At 35.9% G+C, this 26392-nt stretch overlaps 1 protein-coding gene and 2 pseudogenes across 1 annotated transcript; 2 read left to right on the top strand and 1 right to left on the bottom strand.

Moving 5' to 3' along the window:
• The first annotated feature begins 2275 nt into the window (after positions 1 to 2275).
• Positions 2276 to 9657, top strand: LOC143549069 (4-coumarate--CoA ligase-like 9; annotated as a pseudogene).
• A 3195-nt stretch (positions 9658 to 12852) lies between these two features.
• On the top strand, positions 12853 to 17985 carry LOC143549144 (4-coumarate--CoA ligase-like 9). The gene is made up of 6 exons (XM_077040127.1): positions 12853 to 13868; positions 16056 to 16245; positions 16668 to 16813; positions 16934 to 17001; positions 17588 to 17690; positions 17853 to 17985. The coding sequence occupies exons 1-6, from the start codon at positions 12861 to 12863 to the stop codon at positions 17976 to 17978; spliced, it is 1641 nt and encodes a 546-aa protein (XP_076896242.1). The 5' UTR covers positions 12853 to 12860; the 3' UTR covers positions 17979 to 17985.
• A 2123-nt stretch (positions 17986 to 20108) lies between these two features.
• Positions 20109 to 21291, bottom strand: LOC143549112 (putative carboxylesterase 2 pseudogene; annotated as a pseudogene).
• Positions 21292 to 26392: the final 5101 nt, after the last annotated feature.

Below are 26392 nucleotides of genomic sequence, written 5' to 3'. Positions count from 1 at the left end.
AATATAGCTGATAAAATGGATTTTTATAAATTAATAAATTAGTAAATAAATTCCAGAAATATTTTTATAAAAATCTACATATTTTAATTGATAAGTGGTTAAATTTTCATAATTTAATGATTAACGGTTAATTAATTATGCTAATCTGAATATTAAACAAATTCAGTTTTTATAACAACCGGCAAGTTCGCGACTAGTGAACCTGCGGAAAAATCAAAACACTAAGAGTGATCAAAATCATATGTTTTGACTAATTAAGTGAAAATGAACTTTTCTATGAGAAACCTGGACAATCCGGGTTGATTGTGCGCGTTTCTTCTTAAATCAAACTGAATAAACGGAAACGGACCCCGTGGCTAATCCGGGACCCCAGTATGTGATCCTTCTTTATAACTTAATCATTTTATTAACCAATACATTTACCCAAGCTTATTTTTCCATAACTGCTTTCTGAACGCGTAAACGAGCAACTTGGCCCAGCTAGGAAAACGGGAGTCTGAGCCAAGTTCAGTTTTAAATATTAGACATTGAACAACATCACAACCTAAGCCTATTGCCACTTTCTGGGCGTTCCAGCTACACCCAGATTAGTTATACAGCCCAGTTTAGTATTGAAATTATAATAATATTAAAATATTAATATTATTATAATATTGATTATAGGAACTACTGATAGCAGACCGATCAAACCACGAGCTGATACAGTACTGAATATCTACTAAACAGTGAGTTTCATGACCCCACTTTTAAACTGTTTTACGAACTTTTGGGGTGAAAAGCATGTTTGATTACATATACATACCTGAAACATGTACTGATGTGAATTATCTAAGTGCTAACACACGAAAGTCCCACGATCACAGTGATTAACTTCGAGCCGGTGGCTTGTGAATAGTACTATTGGTTTGACAAACCCAAACGGAATCGGCCTGGTTGCCGTGTCACATAGCGCCGTTTGCACATGACCATATTTATACAAACAGGCTATGTAGTGTTAGACATAGCTACCGGGGCATGTTGTGGCGGAAAGGGGCCACAGTGGTTGATTGAGCGTGGGAAATGGATGCATGCAGCACATACAGTCAAGGCTTCACTGTAGCTTAGCATAATTACATCATTTACATACATACATACTTATTTCATGATTACAAGTGTTGACTTGTGAATACTCATTACTGATTTCTTGAAACTCGTGAAACTCACCAACTCTAGTAGTTGACCGTTTTAAACTGCTTTTCAGGTGTACCTAAATCGGAATGATTGAGTGATCTGTTACTTACCTGAAGTGTGTGTTGATGCTAGGTGAATAGAAGCAAGAGCGTTATTAGTAAGAACGTTTAGTTAACGAACTAGTTTTGTTTGTACCACCTAGACTGTAAAACAATGATAAACGAAAAAATGTAATATAATGTAAATTAGTTTGTAATGTTTCTTTATAAACAATGTGTTGATACCAGAGGTGTCTGTTACATTCCCGTTTTACGCTTCCGCATTGTGCTAGTCGGGGTGTGACAGTGTTTCACAAATCGAATTTCGAATATCCGAATTAATTAAACCGAAAGATACGAATTTTGATATTTTGAACATGGATCCGAATTCGAATTACATTCGGTTGATTCAATTTGAATTCGAAATTCATGACATTCGAAATTCGATTCAAATTTCGAGATGGATTCGAATACTAAAGTATTAAACATCCCTAAGAGCATTCCCATCCTATTTCTCAAATTTATGTGATGAGAGTTTGTAAATTATATGGTGGGGTTTTAAGTGGTTGTGAGTGTAGATTATAGGGTGAAGAGAGAAAATGTAGTGATTTTTTGTAAATTTGGAGAAAATGTAGTGATTTTTTTATAAATTATAGGGTGGAAAGAGAAAATTGTAATGATAGAAGTATAAAAAAAGGTATTATTTAATTAAATAGAAGAGATAAATATAATGTTTTTTTTAGTTGTAATTATAGAGATTGGGATATCTCGGGAATGCGCTAAATTTATTGCTTTCTTTGTCTTTTTGTTTTGCTATCAATGGAATTGTTTTATTGTTTGCTTTCAACTTTTTCAGCAACTTTATGATATTATTATCTTTTAATCTTGGTTTGCTATTAATATAACAGCCGTCCAAAACAAGAAAACCACCTAAAAGCCAACTATTAGTTTCCTTCCCCAATATTAAATTAAAGATTCTCTGTTATATATATATATAAAAAAACACTCTAGTGGACTTGTTCTACTGGTTTTTAGTTTTTACATATCTGGAGATTGCACCATCATCCATGGCAGATGCAAGCTCTGTAGATCCAAGTATGGATTCTGTACAAACACCAAAATCTTTCACAGCCTCCGGTCACCGGCGCCTCTTCCGCCTCCGTCACAGCCACTCTCCATCACCGAATATACACTCTCCCTCCTCCAATCTAACCATGCATTCTCATATTCTATTGATTTCCTCATCGACTCTGCCACCGGCCACCGTCTCCCCTACACCAAATTCATCCGTCAAGTCCACTCTCTATCCGCGTCCCTCATTGCAAAACTTCCTCCATGTGTCAATAACCAAGTCGCACTAATCCTATCTCCAACCTCCATCCACATTCCTGTAATATATTTCTCTCTGTTATCCTTAGGCGTAACCATCTCACCTGTTAATCCCTGTTTCAACAAAATCGGAGCTAGCAGACTTAATCCGTCTTAGTAATCCAGTCATCGTGTTTGCTACTTCCTCAGTAGCTGATAAACTGCCATCCTCACTACCTTTAGGAACAATAATAATCGACTCTCCGGAGTTTCTCTCCATGTTACAAGATTCAAAACCTAATTTCACTCATGTAAATGTCAATCAGTCCAGCACTGCGGGTATTTTATACTCCTCCGGCACTACCGGCCGAATCAAAGGTGTGGAGTTAACTCACAGGAACTTCATCGCTATAATATCCGCTTCATTTCATAACAAATTCATGAAAGACGAGAACGCCCCTCAAACTGTTTCGTTGTTTCCGATACCTTTATTTCACGTTTTTGGAATGTTTATGCTGATCAGGGCAGCATCACTTGGCCAGACGCTGGTTCTCATGGAGAGATTTGATTTCAATAACATGTTGAAAGCGGTGGAGAGATATAAGGTTACGTACATGCCGGTCTCACCCCCGCTCGTGGTGGCGATGGCAAAATCGGACCTCGTTCCCAAGTACGACCTGAGCTCGCTGTTAATGGTCGGGTGTGGCGGCGCTCCGCTAGGAAAAGAGATGGCCAAGAGCTTCAAGGCCAGGTTTCCACACGTGGATATTGTCCAGGTATGTACTGTTTAGGTATTACTACTTATCAATCAATGTCCTAAAAAAATATTTATTTTCTATTTTCTGTCACACTTGTGTTTAAATTTTCTTAATTTGACCAAATTAAGAAAACCATAAACCAATTACTATGTGCTTACACCTTGATAGTTGACACAACACTATCCTTTTAATTCTATAAACTAGGGAATAAGCTTTTTCATATATCTATGTTACAATTCCATGTATTATACAGGTTAAATAAATGTAATGTTATATAACATAATAAAAAGTCATGTCTTTATAAGCCCGTGTACTGCAATGGTTGAAAAAATTGTATATTGCATAGATGAATACAATATAATGTAATCTGTTCGCATTTCTAGTCAAGATATGTCTTTAAAGAATGAACTTTGACGTGACAGTTATTAGAATCTTTTTTAGAAATGGTACTAATTTCAAACATTTGATCAAAAGAGGTGTTGGTATTATTTTTAATCACAAAAGGGGGTTTTGAGGTTAGTATTGGCTAAGAGAGTAATAAGAGAATGAAAAGCTTTATGTCATAGTTAGAGTTAATTGCCATTGATAGTGGCGAATAAGAGTAAATTGCCATTGCTAGGGTCGAATAATAAGAGTTAATTGTCATTGCTAGTAGCGAATAAGAGTTAATTGTCATTGCTAGTGGCGAATAAGAGTTAAATTGACATTGTTAGTGACGATAAGAGTTAAATTGTAATTGCTACTGGCGAATAAGTAGCTTACAATTCTGATCTCTCCTACATCCCTATTGTTCCCTTATTCGCCAATACTAACCCCGAAAACCCCTCTTGTTATTGAAAACAATATCCAACACCCCTTGTGATCAATTGTTTGAAATAAGCACCACTTTTAAAAAAAATTCCAGTTATTAATTTTGTTAAGTTAATTATATATAAAATATAATGTAATCTGATAGCATTTCTAGTCAAAATATCACACCTTGTGAATGGGATGCGTAATATCTAAAGCTTCAAATTTTGAGTTTGCATTGACATTCAAGACACATTTTAATGTTGTTAATAGCCTATTTCCCAAATGAGTTAAACAAAAAACTAAAAATTAATGAAATTGTTGTGTTCTTTTGGAAGGTCTGTTACCACAAGAGTGGTTAAACTTTTGTGTTCATCCATAACTGTTCATTGAGTAATACTCAAGATCTTTAGATTATTATGTCAAATAATTTTCAGAGATCACTTGTTTAAATTGCGGTGAATGACTATCTTTTATTTTTTTAAATAACTTACAGGGGTTCGGTATGACAGAGACTGCAGGAGGGGTTACAGGAATGAAGAGTCTGGACGAGTGTGAACACTATGGGTCTGCGGGCCGTTTATCGTGTAACGTGGAGGCTAAAATAGTTGATCCTGAAACTGGTGAGGCTTTATCTCTTATGCAACAAGGAGAACTATGGCTAAGAGGGCCCACAGTCATGAAAGGTAATGCATCTTCTGCTTATTTATAGTTTTCAAGGGGAGTGTTTGGATTTGCTTATTGAAACTGTTTACTGTTAATGTAAGCAATTTCAGATAAGCAACTTCAAACCGTGTACTGGTAATAGCTTATTTCACTTAAGCATACGCCATTACATAAATATCTATCATATATGTGTTAAGACTGTTAGTCCAATAGTCCTGCTCTTTTTGTGTAGAAAAAATATGCTTTTTTCCCATTGTAATGATTTTTAATGGCCAAATCATTTTAAACCTGGAAGAAACTTGCTATCACCGAAAACATGAAGCAACTTACTGCCGCTAGCACCGAAAATACAGACCGCATCATTTCTAGCCAACAACAACTTGCTATCGATCACAAATCCCACCTGGATGTGATCGTGAAACAACTCACTGCTCAAGATGAGCAAACCAATCTCCTCATCGCCACCCTCCAACAAACCAATCCCAAATCACCCGACCCTAGCAGTTCAACACCGCCACCGCCACATCCTCCACCACCTGGTCACCAACCGCCGCTGCCACCACCACCACCACCCCCGCCACCGCCCGGTAACAACCAACCCCGTCCTCCAAAAATTCTGCTACCTACCTTTGATGGGATTTGTGATCGATAGCAAGTTGTTGTTGGCTAGAAATGATGCGGTCTGTATTTTCGGTGCTAGCGGCAGTAAGTTGCTTCATGTTTTCGGTTAAGGCGGTGAGGAGTTCATTGGTGGTAGGCAGTTCACGACGAGGAGGCATGGTTGGAGGAAGAGGACGAGAATGAAAGCACCAATTGATAGTAACCGGATTCGAGATCGGCGGTCTCCAAAATAAGCAAGTAAATAACAAGAATGTAAATTAAAGTAAGACAAGTAATTTGGAACAATTTTCTCTTTTTCTTGATTAGTAAATGGAAATGTTTTTTTTATAGGCTACAATGCAAATGAAATGAAATACACCCACTACTCCACTACTTTACCCAAGTTACCTAAGTTAAAGAGAACGTGCAATTTGGAAAACAACTAACAAAGATATGCATGCATGAGAATAGGAAACATGGTTGAAATGTGGGAGCGATGTTGGTTAAGTTGGGTCATGGAGGATGGATCGTATCAATACTTATTGTTTCAAAGTATCTATGAGGTTACAATCGTCATTTCCTCAAGTGGCTTTTAATTTTTCACCTGATGATCACAATGACAGGTTCCACCAGCTGAATTAGAGCGCTACCTTCAATCGATCCCAGAAGTTGTGGATGCTGCTGTGATTCCGTAAGTTAGTATGGGTCTGACCGGGTCAAGTTGGCTTGCAGAAACCTTATAAATATGAACATAAATCCTGGGACTTTACTTTAGCATTATAAGTTTACAACCCCTTTACTTGTAGAACTTAATGATAAAGTCCTAGGATTATATTTTTCTAAAAAAGGTCCTTGTATTTACATTATTAGTTCAACTTTTTAAAAAAATAATGAAAAGAAAATCCTTGTTTTTATCAGATATCCGGATGAAGAAGCTGGACAGATTCCCATGGCGTATGTGGTGAGAAAACCTGGAAGCAAAATCAGCGAGACCCAAATCATGGAGATAATTGCAAAACAGGCATGCATCTATACATGGTCTTATTTAATTGCTTGCTTGATAATTTTGCAACTTTTGGAAGTATAAAAAAACAGTGATTATTTCACAATTAAGCACTCAAAGCTAGGATGTTCACGAGCCGAGCAAGGGCTTCCTTGTTGCTTGGCTCGTTTACAAATTGAACAGAGAGAAAATCGCACTTTTGGAGTGGTATTGAGCGAGTTTCTGAGCATTTCTTTTTTTTTTTCCCTTAAATTTTTTTTTAAAAGAAACAAGTTTAAAATTGGATATAATGTATACAAAACAATTAATAATTAAAAAATAATTATTTATGTAATTATATATGCACAAGTATATAATTTTGTTTTTATAGTTATTTTGAATATTGAAATATTAAATATAAATATAATTATCTTTTACTTATTATTATTTAAAGTACTTAAAAACATTTAATAATTGAAAAGAGATCAATGCGGTTTTCTTTCATATGGTTTGTTCAGATTTGCTATTTTAGTCCAAAAGTTTAAAATTTGCTCTTTTAGTCCCTAAAGTTTCATTTACATTGCAATTTTTGTCCAGAGGTTTCATTTTCATTACGATTTCCATCACTGTAGTTTGTTAAAATATGCTATTCCAGCCCAAAATATGTTAACAAAAACGACGAAAATTGCAATAAAAATGAAACCTTAGCGACGAAAACAGCAAATTTTAAACTTTTGGACTGAAATGACAAATTGGAACAAACCACAGGGACGAATACCCGTAGTTCACTCAATTGAAAAATATTAAAGTGTCAAAATCGTCCTTGAGGTTTGGTCAATAATGCGATTTTCGTCAAAAAAGTTTATGCTTTGCATTTCAACAATCGAGGTTTCCCACTTCTTGCCAATTACATCCAAAACGTTAACTCCGTTAATAAACTTTTTGGACAAAAATCGCATTATTGACCAAACCTCAAGGACGATTTTGGCACTTTACTCAAAAATTATGATTAATATTCAATATTCAAATTCAAGATAATTATAAAAGAAAATATATATTTGTGCATATATAATTATATGGTTTTAAATAAATTAAAATATTCAAGCTAAAATGAGAGGACCTTTTCTCGTTGCTTGGCTCGTTTGCAAACCAAACCGAGCAGAGCGGCTCTCTTAAAATCGAGTGAAAAACAAGCGAGCAATTTCCAAGCAAGTTTGAGCAGCGAGCGGTTTGGACATATCTTTTAGGAAAATGGAAATTGTGAGTTAAAACACCCGAGGATTTTGAAACCCACATTTAAAATTCAAAGTTTTGTGTGAATTTGTAATTCCATCACTCAAAACTTAATAAAAAAAATAAAATGTGATTATATAAATATGCAATAAATATAATGGGTTTTAATGGGTTAGATTGAGTTGTGGTGAGTCATACAAGATCATAAAAGTTTAAAATAGATCTTACATAGAGTTGTGCAAAACGGGTTTTTTCAAGCACTAAAATCAGGTAGGAACCAATTCCGGATATTGTCGAGTCTTTGATTTGGCTGGTCGGGTTGCACCCGGGTTTTGACCAGTAGAGGTGGAACCAGTTCTAGCGGATCCAGTTCCGGGTACAATTTTTTTAAGGAACCGAAACATGTTTCATACCCATAGGTCGGGTCTGGAACCGATTTTTAGCCCACCTCTAATCTTACATGTGTATTAATGGGATATATTGGGCCTTGATTACGGACGTGGTTCGGGTTTTTTATCGGGTTTCTGGGTTTTATGTTATAGGATTTTACAATTTACAGGCCCAAATAAGATTCTGGTAAATAGGTTTTAGGCTATTTGGTTTTGGGTTTATTCGGGTCGGGTTCATCAGTATTCGAGTTTATAGGTACAGGTTGAAATGCATTCATAATTTAACTTAGCTAGCATGATATTCATTATACAATAAGCACAAAAAGTCATATATCAAAACCCCAATATGATCATTCGTTTGCAATCAACGCATTTATTAAGTAACCGATGTCAAATAGAACAAGCACAAGATTAAAGCATATAACCAGTTATATAAACTAAAAAAAGGTCAAATCATCATGTTCACGACATAGAAACAAAGCATATAAGAGGAAAACTAGACTTTTCTATTTATTATGTTTCTATACGTATAATTAACATTTTTATATGAATTCGGGTTACCCGATTAAACTTTTTTTTAACCCAATTATCATTCCGAATACTACATATGGGTCATTCAAGGTCGGCATTCGGGTTTATGGTAAAAACGACACTCTAGCCTTAATAACTATTCATGACCCTTAATGACCATGGCTAACTTTGTAACGTCATATTGAACCTTTATGTTATATCGAATCGTAGCGAGTCATATTAAGCTATAGTAGGTAATAATAGACCATAGATAAAAGAGCCAATATAAATAGTTTTGTAATATTGAAGAGCCAACTTGAATCTTTATTGTTATGATAACACTTAAAAAGATTTTGTTACAGATATTTCAATTTTTTAACTTAATTATTTTCCAATTATGCTAGGTGTATTGCTATGGATTTAGCTATCGATTTTAATAAAAAAACTAAGATTATTAAATAATTTATTTTATCTATTTTCTACATATTTCACTATCGAATGCATTAATTATTTACTTGTTACGTTTCAATGGTTTTTTTTTCTAGATTTTTGCTACAGTTTTTGCTATAAATTTTGTTAAATTATTTTTTAGATTATTATTTTCTGAATTTGCCACGAATTTTGCTATAAATTTTATTAACTTACTTTTTAATTAACTATTTTTAATTAACTATTTTTAAACTTTGCTACGGATTTTGCTACCGGTTTTATTTAATTGTTTATAAAAATTTTATTTTTTCGAGTTTGCTACAGATTTTGCTACGAATTTTTTTAAAGTTGTTAGCAAGTATATATTTTCTCGGTTTTGCTACCGATTTCGCTACAATTTTCGTTTGCGACGGAATATCCGTAGCTAAAGCGTAGCAAAATGTATTCGTAGCTAAATCGTAGCAAAATTTGCTACCGATTATGTCTGAGCAAAAAATCCGTAGCAAATACCTGTTTTTGTAGTAGCCTAGACCTACTCAAAGCAATCGTAAGTTTTCAGTTATTAACACCATACAAGAAGATTAGAAAAGTTGGTGTGGATTAATGTTTGCAGGTATCACCATACAAGAAGATTAGAAAAGTTGCATTTATAAACGCAATTCCGAAGACCCCGGCAGGAAAGATATTGAGAAGGGAGCTGGTTAAGCATGCTTTATCTGGTGCTTCATCTAAACTATGATTAGTTGTAGTTATGTTAATGTAACTAGGCTAAAAACAAAGTGATATGAGAACTAAATGGAGAGATCTCTATTATTTCATGGATCAAGTATCAAATACAATGAAATCCAAGAAAAGTGAATAATGAGGCTAAAACGTCTATATTGCGAATTTATAAATTTGTCACAGTGAACTTTTGTTTAAGAGTATACATATTGTATGAAAAGTGAATAATGAGGCTAATGCTAAAGATTGTCTTATACAGTTATACGGTGAGAAATGAGTCCATTTATTGCGCACATTGCTATTATAAACCGTTGCAACAAGGAAACGAGAATAGGCGAATAGCAATTAGGAGTGTAAATGAATTGAGCCGAGCTTAAGCTTGAAAAACTACTCTTAAGTCGAGCTTGAACATTAAAATTGAAGCTTGAAGCAAGCCAAGTTTAGGTTCTCATAACTCAAACGAACTAGACTCAAGTTTATTCGAGCTTTTAAAAGTTATAAATGAGAAGTTCTAAACTAAGTTTTTCATTTAAATAATTGTGCATTTTGCACACGTGGACATGTATTTGCATGATAATTTTCTCTGTGTATACGATTTAGGGGCGAGCTCGATATCAGCACTGAAAATCGTCAAAAGTGCATACCAATACTTGTGGGCAAGAATCGGCAAAGTACCAGTACCTAATACTATTTGCTCGTCCCTCTAAGCTATTGGCCGGCACGAAGTTTCCAGTTGTAGTGCGCAAATCAAATTTCTAGATCACTACTTAAAGTTGCATACACACTAATTATATTTACATACATATTGGGTTTGATGATCCCAATTGAATTTCTATATATAGGATATAAGATTCTTTACTTCACCCATTTAAAACTACAACTTTAAAACTAATCGTATATTATTATATTTTTCTGGAAAACTACAAGATGCTAATCACTTTATATATATGATTGTTTATTGGATTACATCGAAACAGAAGGCAGGCGGACAACAAGCTGCGCCGCTACTCCTTTTTGAATCGCAAAACCCAATCTTTTAAAACTAATATTGGGTTTGATTATCCCAATTGAGTTTCTGTATATAGGATAAATATTGCCGAAACACCATTTTGGTATGTTTAGGCAAAAGTTGCTTAAAACAAGATTTTTACTTTAACCTTTTAGCCTCATATATTGACTTGACTTGTTTCAATAGTACTTTTGGTTCATTTTCATCAATAATTGATGGTTAAAACTCTCTTTTGATTAAAACTCTGCTGTAGGTCAATTTGGTTAGACTTACCAAGTGCCATGTTTTCAAAACTGGACCGGTCGACTGCGAACTAACCATGAAACCGATATGGTTAAGCGCCCGTTAAATCTTTCTGTCACCACCTTCTTTTGATTATTTTATTACAAGGTATAACAATGTTTTAATAACTTTTTATTGTTTAATTATTTTATGTAATTTTACATTGAAAAACCTAATGTAGTACTTGGTAATATATCACTATCTCATTTCCATATTAATGTTAACATTAATTCTCTCTCCGTTCTATCTATCATCCATTTTTAACTATGATTTGTTTTTTCGAAAAAAGTTTTATTCCCTCATTGACACACATATTGGCGTACAGTCGTCCACACCCAAATTCGTTTTGTTTGTCATAAAGCATGTGTGAGAAAAGTTGATTATATGAAGAGAAAATTCTCAAAATAGCTCTTTTTAAATATAGAAGTTTCAAAATAGCATTTTTTTCTTCAAAATCTTTTATAATTTGGATTGTCAGGACGTATTGGGAATAAATAAAAATAAAGACGAGATTTTGAAAGAAAGCCAGATAAAAGACGAGATTTTGGGAAAATAATGTCGGTAAAGTCCAAATTATTTGTAATCTTGGAACAAAAGTTCAAATTTTTCAAAAACTTTTTTACTCAAAATAACCGTCTTGAGAGATTTTTATGTTTCCTACCTTTCCCGTCCATATTTTCAAATTATTTGGAAAATATATTTTTTACAATTATACCCCTTAACCACCACCACCACCTTGAACCACCACCATCACCGACGTCGTCGGTTGCCGGAGCTCCGGAAGATGAGATAGCATTCGCTAGCCAGAGATCATTCGTAGTCGCTGCCGGTACCGTCACCGGAACAGAGTTAGACGACTCGCTGGCGAATTTAGCCTGCGACGGAAAGTTCGTCTTCACCTTATCGCCGCGGAACTGTCTAGCGGCAGCGTCGTACGCACGCGCCGCCTCGACGGCGGTGTCGAATGTGCCTAACCAGACACGGCTCTTCTTAACTGGATCTCAAACCTCAGCGGTGGTGGCATCAGGTTTCCGATGAGGAAGCATGGTGTGTGAGAATGAATGGGTGGATATAGGGGTTTATACAGTGGGTGAAGAGTTGTAAAAAAATGATACGCGCGGGAGAAATAGCGCCGTCGGTGATGGTGGTGGTTCAGTGAAGATGAGAAAGGAAGACCGGAAGACGGTGGCCAGAGCTCCAGCAACCGACGGCGTCGGTGATGGTGGTGATTCAAGGTGGTGGTGGTTAAGGGGTATAATTGTAAAAAAATATATTTTTCTAAAAATTTGAAAATATGGATAGGAAAGGTAGGAAACATAAAAAAATAGTCTCTTAAGACGGTTTTTTTGAGTAAAAAAGTTTTTGAAAAATTTGAACTTTTTCTTCAATATTACAAATAATTTGGACTTTACCGACATTATTTCCCCAAACCTCGTCTTTTACCTTACTTTTTTTCAAAATCTCGTCTTTATTTTTATCAATTCCCAATGCGTCTTGACAGTTTAAATTATAAAAAATTTTAAGGAAAAAAAAACTATTTTGAAACTTCTCGACTATTTTAGGAATTTTCCCTTATATGAAACGTATTTAACACTGTTCAAAAAACATGTAACATATAATTCAGGTGAACAATATTATCAACATTAAAGATGGTCTTATCCTATGAAATACGTAGACCGCTCGGACACGGGGTTTGGTTCATGTCATTTCAATTTCAATAAGTAGTAAAAACTTAAAACTAAGTTTTTCTTTATTGCACACGTGACACGTGCTATGTTGATGTCACATACTCACATAAAAAATTTCCAATATTATATTTCCACCTCCTTAAAATAAAATATTGACCGACTAAAAGTTTCCAATTGAATTGAACAAATCATTAAATCAAATCTCCCATATTAAAACTCGTGTATCCATTGGTTATCACATATCAGTATCACAAAACAAAAACCAGTAACAACAACGTCAATATCAATGGCGGACGTAGATCCCCGTAACGGATTCTGTTCAACAACCAAAACCTTCCACAGCCTCCGGAAACCGGCGTCTCTCCCGCCACCGTCACAACCACTCTCCATCACCGAGTACACACTCTCCCTCCTCCAATCCAACGGTGCATTCTCATATTCTACTGATTTCCTCATCGACTCAACCGCCGGCCACCGTCTCTCGTACGGCGAATTCATCCGCCAAGTCCACTCTCTATCCGCATCACTCTTTGCAAAACTTCCTCCACGTGGCAAAAACCAAGTCGCATTAATCCTATCGCCAACCTCCATCCACATTCCGGTAATATATTTCTCGCTTTTACACCTCGGTGTCACCATCTCACCTGTTAATCCGGTTTCCACTAAATCCGAGCTGACGGACTTAATCCGTCTTTGCAATCCCGTCATCGCGTTTGCCACTTCATCAGTAGCGGATAAACTGCCATCCTCACCACCTCTAACAACAATAATAATCGACTCTCCGGAGTTTCACTCCATGTTACAAAATTCAAACCCTAATTTCACTCATGTAAATGTCAATCAGTCCAGCACTGCAGGCATCCTATACTCCTCCGGCACTACTGGCCGAATCAAAGGAGTAGAATTAACTCACCGCAATTTCATAGCCATGACAGCCATTTCACAGCACACCAGATTCGTAAATGACGAAACTACCCCTCACCCTGTGGCGCTGTTTCCGCTGCCTTTGTTTCATGTGTTTGGGTTTTTTATGCTGATTAGGGCGGCGTCGCTTGGGGACACGCTGGTGCTCATGGAGAGGTTTGATTTTGGTAATATGTTGAGAGCGGTGGAGAGGTATAAGGTTACGTTTATGCCGGTATCACCTCCGCTCGTGCTGGCGATGGCGAAGTCTGACCTTGTTCCGAAATACGATCTGAGTTCGCTTTTGATTATCGGGTGTGGTGGTGCTCCGCTCGGGAAAGAAGTGGCTAGTAGCTTCACGGCGAGATTTCCTAATGTCGAGATTGTACAGGTATATAACATTATGACCTCACGATTTATGAATGTAATTTTTTAAAATTCATAGTTTTATTATTTAAAAGAGACCAGCGACGCAGTTTGTTACGGTTTGCCTTATTTAAAATGGACTAACGAGATAGTTAGTTATCGTTTGTCTTCGATAACAATATTTTCAGGGATATGACCTTCATACACTACCTCAATATTGATTGTACGTGCCTAATCGGCCCATATAGGACTATACGGACCATACAGACCATGCATGACTGACAAGTGTACGCAGAGGAGACCAAATAAATGTTTTTTCAGCTTATACGACCTGTATAGCCTTATACGAGATAGGTCTTCGACATCTCATGTCCCATACTGCTCGTATAGTAAAAAGTGGAATATGAAAATTAGGTGCTGTTTGTTTTTGCAGACATAAACTGTCTGCAAGCTGATTTCATCTGTTTTCATGTCTGCAACTGAAGATGTGGTCTGAAGATCTGCAAGCTGAAAATATAAGACTGTTTGTTTTTATAAGCTGATACTGTCTGCATAACTGTCAAACTTATCTCACAAGATAGAAGTCATTTATTCAAGTTACATAGAAAATATAATAATAAAATTGTGGCGGCGGACGGTGGGTAGTGGCGATGGATGGTGGTGGTGGACAGTGGGTGGTGGTAATGGACGGTTTTGGTGGGTGGTGGACGGTGGTAGTTGACGGTGATGGCGTCCGACAGTGGGTGGTGGTGGTGATGAACGGTTGTGGTGGGTGGTGGACGGTGGTGATTGGTGGTGGCTGTGATGGATGGTGGTGGTGGTGGTGGTGGCGGACGATGGGTAGTGGTGGTGGATGCTGGTAGTGGCGGCGGACGGTGGGTAGTGGCGGTGGATGGTGGTGGACGGTGGCAGTGGGGGACGGTGGTGGTGGCGTACGGTGGCTGGTGGTGGCGGACGGTGGTGGGAGGAGTGGATGAGAGGGTGGCTTCAAAGGGATAAGAGTATGATTTTTTTGCGAAGATGTTTTAAGCAAGATTTCTTTGCTTTTCTTTTAAGATGAAAGAAGATAACTTAAGATCTGTTTTAAGAAAAAAAACAAACAGTCTTCAAGGGTAATGTCCGCGCGCGTGCAGACATTAGCTCCCTTGAAGATGTTTGAAGAAAAAACAAACACCCCCTTAATGATGGTTTATGAAGATCCTGTAGGTATTTTAAATGAAAATTTTGAAAGAGAAATAAAGACTACTCTTTTTAATGAAATTTTTAAAAATAATCGTATTAATATTATCCACCCACGCCCTTTGTAGCGCGTTTGGGTTAGAGCTCTTGTGGCTTGTCAATCAGTGCCCTTTTTTGTATTAAAAGATATCTTTATCTATTATGGTATTTGTGTGGCCTGTGTGTGGCTTACTTAGATAATATCGCCAGAAAAGCCTGAGATGATTAAGTACAACTATAGTATCCTTTTTAGCTAAAAACTGAATAAAAGTAATTGGCTTTTAGGCACTCTTGTTTGACTAACAAGACAATTATTTTTAATAACCATTGTGCGTTGGGAGGGATTTCATAGGTTAACAAAGAGCTTGGCCCAACAATCAAAAGCATAGTATAGGGGCGTACCCACCCGAGTGGTACAATGGTTGGCCCTATTTGTGAAATTATAGGGTCGGCCATATTTGTGAAAAAAAATTAGTGCTATATATGCATTAAAATCTCGACCGGAGCTCTATGAAATTTTGACAATAACCCTTGTAGAATTTGTTATATCAAGAAATACTTGCTTAAGAATGTCGAACGAGATAATATTATGGTTAAATTTCAAAAAATGAAAACAGTAGATAAATTACTCTAGGTATATTGTATTTTAATTATGTATTTTAAATGACATCTCACATATTTTTTTGGTTATATGATATTTTGTTTGATTGCTTGTTTTTTATATGGCCCAACCCAACCACAATGGCAGCACTAGACCCAAAAACAAATTGATATACCGATTTGACCCGACCCGGATGCCCAAACCAAAATGAAAAAAATATATATGCCGATAGTCAACTAATTACCTGTCCAAAAACTTCCCAACCCCTGTAAGGAAATTTCAGGGTCCGTCACTACAGACGCACATGACCTTAGTTTTGATTATACATATTTTATGAGTGCATTTGCTTCTTGCATTGGTGATGATCTGATCACTTGTTTTAATAATTTGAAGGGGTATGGCCTGACAGAGACTGGGGGAGGAGTTACGGGAATGAACGACCCGGATGAGTGTAAGCACCATGGATCCGCAGGCCGTTTATCGCCCAATGTAGAGGCTAAAATTGTTGATCCCGAAACTGGTAAAGCTTTATCTCCTATGCAACAAGGTGAACTATGGCTAAGAGGGCCCATGATCATGAAAGGTGATACATGTTCTACTTGTATTTGTTTATTTTCCTTTAGAAATTAGCAACTTCAAACCGCTTATTTAACTCACGAATAAATGAATAAGCAACCCGAAACATGCCCTTAAAAGTTAATCTGCATGGTTTTTCTTAATAATAGTTCTTGTGGAAATGTCAAAAAGCTCTAGTAGATTTCACTCATTTTTATAACTGGTGTGTAACTGTGTATCAGTCTTGACCTTTGTGTAGAAGTAATCTGCCTTTTTCTATGCAACAATGTTACGGACCCGCAACTCTAGAGAAAGTCAATTTTGATCAACAAAAATGAAAATGATGTTGATGTTGATATTGATGGATAGTGTTATTATGCAACTGTTTGATGGTTTAAAAATAGATATTTTTTTTTCTTTTTGTATTTGATCGTTACGTTTGAGTAATAGGTTATGTTAGAGATAATGAAGCAACTGCTGCAACTGTGGACTCTGAGGGGTGGTTAAAGACTGGTGACCTTTGTTATTTTGATTATGATGGTTTCCTTTTCGTTGTTGACCGATTAAAAGAATTAATCAAATATAAGGCTTATCAGGTAATGTTCTTGCTTCAAGGAATTAATCAAATACATGTTGTTTCAAAGCAAAGTTGCATCTGTCATTTCTTCAAGTAACTTCTAAATTTCCATCTAATGATCACAATGAAAACACTGTAGGTCCCACCAGCTGAATTAGAGCGCTACCTTCAATCAATCCTGGAAGTTGAAGATGCTGCTGTGATTCCGTAAGTTAGTGCGCGCCGGGCCAGGCTGGATCGCGTCAGGCTGGCCTGCAAAAACCTTATTAGATTTAGGGGTGCACCAAAAAAAAGAAAAAAAAAAACGATCCGTAACCGGGAAAAAAAGACAAAGCGAAACAAAAAAAAGGGCTTGGTTTTATGTTTTTGTAGGTTTTGCATTTAATTAGAACCGAAAAAACCAAACCGCGTTTATAGATTTTCAATTTTTATTTTAACTAATAATTAGTATGAATTTAATAAATATGTAAATTATGTTAGCCCAAATGCATAATATAATCAATTTATTGCTCAATAACAACATGATTTAGGCCCAAATTTATTATTTTGGGCCAAATTTTGTTCAGCCCAAAATTTTCAAGTTTACATGGCGAAACCAAACCCGAAACCGAAAGGAACCCAAACCAAAAAACCTAAACTGAGCGATTATCAACATTCTGAAACTTAAGTTTCGGATTTAGCCCAAAACCAACCCAAATTGAACCCTGCACAGCCCTAAACCTTGTGGACTTTTTTTCATTATTAGTTTCTCCAACTTTTCAAAAGATAATGAAAATATCCTTTTTTTTATCAGATATCCTGATGAAGAAGCTGGGCAGATTCCCATGGCATATGTGGTGCGAAAACCCGGAAGCAAAATCAGTGGGACCCAAATCATGGAGATAATTGCAAAACAGGTATATATACTTGCAGTTGCATCTATACATGATCTTATTTGTTACTTGATATAAATTTAGTAACTTTTATTATTTCCACAACTAAGCAGTGAAAGTAATCATAAGTTTTAAATAATGTCTGGAAAGGTTTTTAAGTGTGTGTGGATTAATGTCTGCTTACAGGTATCACCATACAAGAAGATTAAAAAAGTTGCATTTATAAACGCAATTCCGAAGAACCCGGCTGGAAAGATATTGAGAAGGGAGTTGGTTAAGCATGCGTTGTCTGGTGCTTCATCTAAACTATGATGCACCAAAATTTTTGAATGATTGTTTTTAAGCTTTCCTTAGACTAAACTTTCAATATTCAATAACTTGGTTGCTTAGCGTGTCTAGTGACAGGCGATTATGCAAGTCTAAATTTATAAAAAGTTGATTACTTTTTACTATAATGAATATAACTATACGAAATTACGAATAATCAAGTGTGACCTCATCAGTAGAACTACAAGAAATCATCAAGTGTAAAACTAGAGCCATAAAAGGCATGAATCGAACCAGGCTTTCGTTAAGCTTGTTCGTTCGTTAAGCTTTTATATGACAAATAAAGGTTTGACAACTTCATAAGTGCATACCTGAGTGAAAATTTGTGTCCGTATGTGTTCGTTAAGGCAATGGTAAGTATCCCTACATAGTTGATATGCGACTCTAATATTATTAATTTACTAGTTTTTAACCCGACATCTTGCGCCTGGTAGGTCGGATATGTTTATGTACTCATTGCGTTGCGGCGATGTATTAATGTTGGTTTGGTTGGTATGGGTTAAGTTCGTTATGATATTCACATTGAATTAAAAAAATATGTCAACGCAAGAGAAAACCCGAGTGCTATTGGTCCCGCGCGTTGATAAAATCTGACTGCTGTCGGTCCTGGTGTTCCGGCGATGAGTCGGTAAAATCCAAGCGTTTTCGGTGCTTGTTGTTGCATCGATTATTAGTCAGTCAACACGAATTCCTTGAGTTTCGGTTACGTTCATTACGGAACCATATAAACAACGCTGGTAAAACCCAAGCGTTAAAACCCAAAAAACAAAATTCGTAGAATTAACATATAAAATAGAAAGGTAACATTCGTCGGTAAAACCCGGGCGCTCGTAAAGCGTGTCGACGCAAGTTAATCAGTTTGGGTTACGTTCGTTACGATACCATAACTAAAATAGAAAGGTTGATAAAACTCAGGCGTTGGTAAAACCCGATCACTCTCAGCCCTATGCGTAACAAAGGTCAGTCGGTAAAACCCTAGTGTTATAGGTTCCGTGCATTGAGAGGTAAGTTGACGCAATTTAATCGGTTTTGTTCACGTTCGATACGATACCAAAAAAAAAAAATTGTCCGCCATGTGGCTTAATGCGTGCCGTTGCGGCACCAAAACTCTTAAATATACTTGGGGCGCGTTCGCTTCACGGACTTTTTTTAAAGGATTTGGAATAGGAATTGGAATTGGAATGGAATGGAATGTTTGAGAATCCTTATCATGTGTTTGGTTGGTTAATATGTATTGGAATTAGAATCTTCTTCATTCTCACGTTTTTGTTTTTTAAGAACAAGGGCAAAGGCGGAAACGTTTTAGTTTTTTTACTTTTTTTCTGTTTTTATTTATATTTTGAGTTATGATTTTTTTATTAATTTTTTTGAAGGGGTTTTTATTGTTAATAAAACAATCCTTTATTTTTCATAACAATCCTTATCAAATAGGTGGGATTTTAAAATCCCATGAAATGTGAGATTTGATAGGATTTAGTTTCCATTCCCATTCTTTCATTTAATGAAATAAACATATCAATTCATGGGATTTAAAATTCCATTCCTTGGAATTCCTTCCAAATCCTTGAAACGAACAGAACCTTTAGCATTAATCTACCTGTATTATTAAAGCAACACAATCCTTCCGCATGCCATTCAACTAGACCCTCCGCATAGACTGCCATGTGTACAAGATTCCATTTTTACAATTTTCACTTTATGAATGATAAAATAAAAAATATGTTGTTGGTGGGAATCAAACTCATTACCTTGCTTTTTAAATGTTCGTGGTTTACCAACTAAACTAAAATGAATTGAAGGTAACATTCTCTTTTTCTTAATTGTTAAAGATTTACAACCTTTCATTTTTATTTTCTAATACAAATACAAATTATTCTTACTAATCTATGTATTTTAGAAAAGTATTTATATCTTAGGAATTTATAAAGTATGTTATTATACATATTATACAGTTTAACTTTTTGTTGTATTTTTTTAACCATCCGTGTATCACACGGGCTATATCCTAGTATTAATTATGAGTATACATATAATATAGCAAACAACAAGCTAGAGATGAAATTAAACTACAAGGAAGATATGGTTGATATTCATGGTATGCTTTACTTAATTTCTTCATATTTTTTGGTTGTGCTTTATAAAAGAAATTAAAGTTTGAATTAAAGCCTTGGCCTTTTCAGTTGATGGATCAATTAAATGAAAGCAATGATCCACGCCTTCATTCTCCATAAGCTCAATCTCACCTGTCCATTTACTCTTTTTCAATGTCTCATAATGCTGAACCCCTCTTGGTTTCAACGGGTCGTTTTCCGCAACCACGGTTAACACCCTGGAGCAACAAAGTTTCTCAAGGTTCGGGTCCGAAACAGGGTTGAGCTTCGGGTCATCATCCGAACCAGAACTGCCCGGTACAAGTACTGAGTAAATTTCTTGGGTACTTTCTGAGAGAAGTACGGGTGCAGTATCATTAACCCCCGAACACCCAACCTGATACGATTAACCCCAGCTTGAACCGCGAGGTAATGAACCAAGTTCGTCCCAGCGCTCTCTCCCACCAAGAAAACCCGATCCGTGTCAACATAATCGTTGATCCATGGGTCGGGTCCAGAGGCGATCCACTGGAACGCAGCCCAGCAGTCGTGGTAGGCTGCAGGGAGAGGGTGTTCGGGTGCAAGTCTGTAGCCTATCGCAATGGCCACAGCTGAGGTTTGGGAGACGAGCTGCGTGAGGAAGCTTTGTGTGGCGACGTTTAGTGGTGATCCGGTGCAAAATGCGCCGCCATGCACGTAGACAATGAGCGGAAGCTTTTGTTTTTGTAAAGAGTTGATTTTGGGGAGGAATATTCGGGATTTGATCGATGAGATGACGACGTCTTTGGATTGAATGCCGGTGAGGGGATCAGTGGATGGTGGCACGATGGGGATGGTGAGAAGGCGTTCCACACGGGCGTCGTTGTATACTCGTATAAATGGTGGGAAGTCATGCGCGATTTCGGTTGATGAAAATGAAGGAGCCATTGATGGAATATTGTGTCACAAATTATATGTTGAAGAAATTATAAGTTGAAGCAAAACATGTAGAGTCTTGGGATTAAATATAGGTGAACATGACCGGTGTTATGATTTAAGATACGAGAAGACTAAGACATGGTCAAATATGTACATGTAATAAAATACATATGATGTCTTTTTACTTGAATTTCTAGTCAATAAAATTACATTTCAAGTCAATAAATTGTTTTAAATCACAACTTGATATTACAGTATAGTTTCATAGATCAAAATTTCAAAATAAGTAAGAAACATATGCATGAATCATATTTTATATTTTATATTTCCTGTGTTTTAATATTTTTGAGAGTTAATGACAGGTTTGATGACTTGATCACAGCATGTTCAATGTTGGGTTTCAGACTTTCAAACCAAAACGAAACAGCGTACACTGAAAATCCTTGGATTTTAAATTGTTTTCGGTTCTAGAAGACTCAAAAACTGATGAACTAGAATTACATTTTGTTAGATACTTTACTGTAACTAGATTGACTTGTCAACCAATATAAATCATATTATACATTAAACTAGTTAGAAGGCGCAGGGTTATGATGATAGGGCCGAATTGCCGAAACTTCTAACGAACAGGGGTTCAAGGGGAAATCATGTTTTTCAGTTGGAAAGCAAACCAAATTCGTGTTTGGTGTTCAGTACTTAACGAACACATACGATTGAATTTTGGCTTAAAAATCTTTTTAACCGATGAACACCTCTATTTGTTTATTAATATCACACTTTTTGGGGCCTGATTTTCAGAACTACATAGACATTACGTTTGATGTACCAAGTACTAACTAACACTAAGAGGTCTTTTGTATGCAATTAATTACTAAACTAAAATCAATGATCTAAAAGCATATATTCAAACAAAAGCTCTTTTTATCAAGTCGTCAAAATTCATTAGAAGCGATAAGCATAGAACCGGTTACAAATAGTTTCAAACAATACTTTTCACCGCTTGCAATCAAACAATATTGTACTAGTGTACAACTGATGATGTATTTTATATATATTCAGTATTTGTTCACCATCATTCCATCAAAAATAGTAGTCAATTAGTTTTTTTTTTTTTTTTTTTTTGAAAGGAGAACTTCATTACAACAAAACAAACTGCCAACACCACAAAGAACAAAATAAGGCTAACTCCTCCACAAGACCGGAGGAGCACAACCATAACCAACAAAACAATTACATTAGGGCATAATTGCACCAAGTAGACCAATCAACTAACCTTCTCTTCCATCTTGATCACTTTAGCTTCATGTAACTTTTCGTTCTTAGCTTTCAACAACCGCCAACATTTGATAATTATGATGCCTTGGACGCTCTCCTTTACCTTAACTCCCACAGGTATATGGTTATGAATTTCCATCAAATACTTCATTGAAAAGGCAAAATTTTGAGGGATCTTACACCACAAACTCACTCTTTGCCACACCATAGTAGCGGTTACACAGCCATTGAATAAATGGTTGACCGAGAACCCTCACCACAAACAATACATCTATGATCTTCCAGCCTTATGTTCCTTTTTTCTAAAATTATCCGCCGTTAAAATAATTAGTTAAAACAAACCATTAGGACAAACAAATAGATAAATTACTATCTTAAGACACAACAGGATTACTCATTAGAATTCTCAACTCTAAGTCACAAATCACTCGCAATAGTCATCCTCGTAAGGCCTTGTTTCATTAATGTGCGTAAGAAACGATATCCAGTGTGAAATAATGGAACAGGAAAGAAACAGGATTGAAATAGACAAACATCTTCAATCTTGACACCTTCATCGATCATCACACATGCATAGAAGCGTGAAATCTTGATTGAGATTTAAGAAACCTGAAATATTTAGTGGGGTGCTAAGAAGCTCTAAAACTCAAGAGAAGTACACGACTTTGTAACGGGAAATCATACATGTGTATAATGCTTACAAAAAATTTCCTAGTCATGTACTTGAGCATTGATAAGCATTTATGGGTTTAGAATGACATAACTATGTAACACGTGCTGTTCTAAATAAAACTATAACATGAAGTCTTCATAATTATTTATTTTTTACTAGATTTCTTTATTTTCATTCTTTCACTACTAAAAAACTAGGCATTTGCGACTGTCATTTTGGTCACGAAACCTTTGCAATTGCCCTTTTGCGACCGCTTTGCGACCGAAAATGCGGTGGGAAAACACAGGTCGCAATTGCTCTGTTGCAACCATTTTACGACTGCCATCATATTTGCGACCACTCTACTGTGGCAAAGTTTACGACTACTGTTGCTTTTGCGACCGCTTTGCGACCGCTTTGCGACCGCTTTGCGACCGCTTTGCGACCGAAAATGCGGTGGGAAAACACAGGTCGCAATTGCTCTGTTGCAACCATTTTACGACTGCTATCATATTTGCGACCACTCTACTGTGGCAAAGTTTACGACTACTGTTGCCGTCGCAAATCTTGCAACCGCTGCTGCCATCGGAAAATTTCCCACCGCTCATGTAGTCCCAAATTTTGCCTCCGCTCATGCAGTCCCTAATTTTGCCACAACTTCGCTGTCGGAATTTTTGCGACCACTCTAGCAGTCGCAAGTTTAATTTTTGCGATAACCCTATCAGTCGCAAGTTTTGCGACCACCACTGCAGTCGCAACTCCTGGACGTTTTTTAGGTCGCAATGCAGTCCACACCTTTATCTGCTTAAAAATAATTACCAAATTGTTTTTATACATACAAATACTTACAAAATCATACTTGTATCAAAGATGTTCAACATTAACAAAATGTTATACAGGTTCTAAAAACAAACAAAAAAGATGTTATTCTATCTATATACATTAATAAAAAACCAAAACTAAGATACTTCTAAATATCAGCCCATGACATACTTCTCTGTGTCTAGCTACAAGCAATAGCTTTGTATTTGACTCTATTCCATCAATCTTTCCTTGAGCAGAGAGGCTTCAACATATTCTAACAAATAACTCACATGTTATTATAGTTTCATAATACAATCATATCAAATGTGAAAACTTTGAAATAAGCATTATGAGAGATAAATTTTCTTGTGCTTAAGGTTGAGAAATTCTATAATCTATGTTTAATTCAAAGGAATATGCAGCTCATAAAACAACTAATTTTGACTTTACCTTTTAAGCTTGCATTTTTTTTGAACTAGTGATGTTGTGCAACTTTAGTGACTCCTCATGCTTTGCCTGGGAAGAGGGAAAAAAAAAGGGGGGGGGGGGGGGGGGGGCTAAACAATGTATGATCCCAACTGTCATCAAATGAATGTCTAAAAGACCCGTCTTTGTCAGCAAGATATGCTAGTCCTCCCATCATTCCAATCACATGTTCAATAAAATATTTTAATCACTCAGAAGCTGGTAAGCATCGGAACTAAAACAAAAGGGTTAATAAACCTGAGCCTTGCGGTGGTGGTCTCGACTTTGATGGAGGTTACATTCGTTACGGTGCTAAACTAAATAAGAAAAGTCGGTAAAACCTGGTGTTGTCAGTCTCGAGTGTTGTGATGATTCCCAGCTTTAGCCTTAGAAAAATGATAGAATAAAAATACTTTGATTTAAGAAATGACGTAAATATTTTACAAATCTGTTAGATTTCGTAGTTGACCGAGGGTCAATGGCAGCCTTCCGGTCAACATGTTTGAAGATAGCATCCTGAAAGTTAATATTATGGCATAAATAAGTTAATCAGGTTTCAGTTATTCAGAAATATTTCAAATATGAAGCAAAATTTGAAAATTAAAACTTAACTAGCCTTACAATGATTTCAAGTTTATTAATCTCCCTAACTCAGATGGAATAGTAACCAACTTGGAGTACTTCTTAACTGTGGGTTGACTATTTGACTTTGTGTGAGCTAAAGAATTATCTTTTCTTTTACTATCAAAATTGCTTATGCTTTCATCATTTGGTGAATGATTTTCGACGTCACACGATACGCCAACAGATGAATAATTCCTCACTGAATCAAGAGACTGGAAAGGTGGCAACAGATTTTTCACACCATAATTCAAGCAAAGCTGCAAACTTTTATCCGAAAACGGCCAATTACCAGCTATATCCTTGCATCTTGACTTAAAAACATAACCTCTGCAAATGGTTTTCAACAAAATAACTATATGTATTAACTATAATCCAACAATATATGACAAGATTAAACCAATTAAAATATAATGAAGGAACCCCTATATCATATGCGGGCTACAAGAAACAAAAAACGATGCAGTTATGCAAAATAATTTATGTACTTACTTTTCTTTTAATTATACCCCCTTTGGTTTTTAGTTAACAGAGTATTGAATGTCTCTTCAACTGCAAGATTGATATCAAGCAGAAACGTTAGACATTTGATCATATGCTGAAGATAAAAAAAACTTCAGAAGAAAATTGAAATAAACATTAAGATTCACAACAATTAAGCAAAAGATAAGACAATGCATTCTTAATATAAGAACAGGTCGTTAACAGAGTTATAAACAGGTTTTTGAGAATTGGAAATCATTTCAATTACCTCTCGAAATCACCGTATACGCTTCCTTTGTTTCCCTCCCATACTTTTAAGATCTTTCATCATCTTCTTTAACGCAAAGTTCAAAATATTTGTAGACGGGTGTCGATTTCCCTGTATTAAAAAGAAAAAAAATGAATATAAGATAAACCAAAACAGCAAGATTAAGGGCCAATGAAGAAACGGGGATAAACTGCAGCCGTGCAACCACATTCACAAAAGCAAAGAGAACTAAATTATTTAAAAAAACGATCATCTTAATGTTTATACATGCTGATGCATCTCTTGTAACTCATCCAACAACTGCTTTATGAGATATACTTTGTGCAGTGAGCATCGAGATATCTTCTAAATACATGAACATCTCATTAGTACATAACATAAGATCATCTTTTCTTGTGCAGAAAAAGCAACATGTTAATCATTGTTATCCTTATCCATATCTTCTACTTCTAATATTTCATCCTCATGTAAAAGAAATGGGGAGCTGTTAACAGACCATTACTAATCAAACAGTGCTTCCTAAAAATCAAACTTAAAATCAGTTTTGAGATTAAAGATAAAACAGGCATCTATTCAATATCATATCAATATATAAATGAAAAAAAACCCTAGAGTAACTTATATTGGGCACATAGGCTATATATAAAACTAAACCCGAACAATAAAATACTATTAACTATAATTAACAAACTACAAATCTGTAATATTTACCTCACACAGTTATAGAACAAGTTGAGAAGATACACACATACACCTAAAAATGTATAAAAGTATTTACCTAACACAGATCCTTTTAGTGGAGCATAGTATGAAAGCTAATCAA

This window comes from Bidens hawaiensis, unplaced genomic scaffold (genome assembly GCF_021521415.1).
Source record: "Bidens hawaiensis isolate Kalapana, Puna unplaced genomic scaffold, B.hawaiensis_p1.1 tig00000955_1, whole genome shotgun sequence".
Classification (NCBI taxonomy): domain Eukaryota; kingdom Viridiplantae; phylum Streptophyta; class Magnoliopsida; order Asterales; family Asteraceae; genus Bidens; species Bidens hawaiensis.
This window is presented reverse-complemented; position numbering and strand designations above follow the sequence as displayed.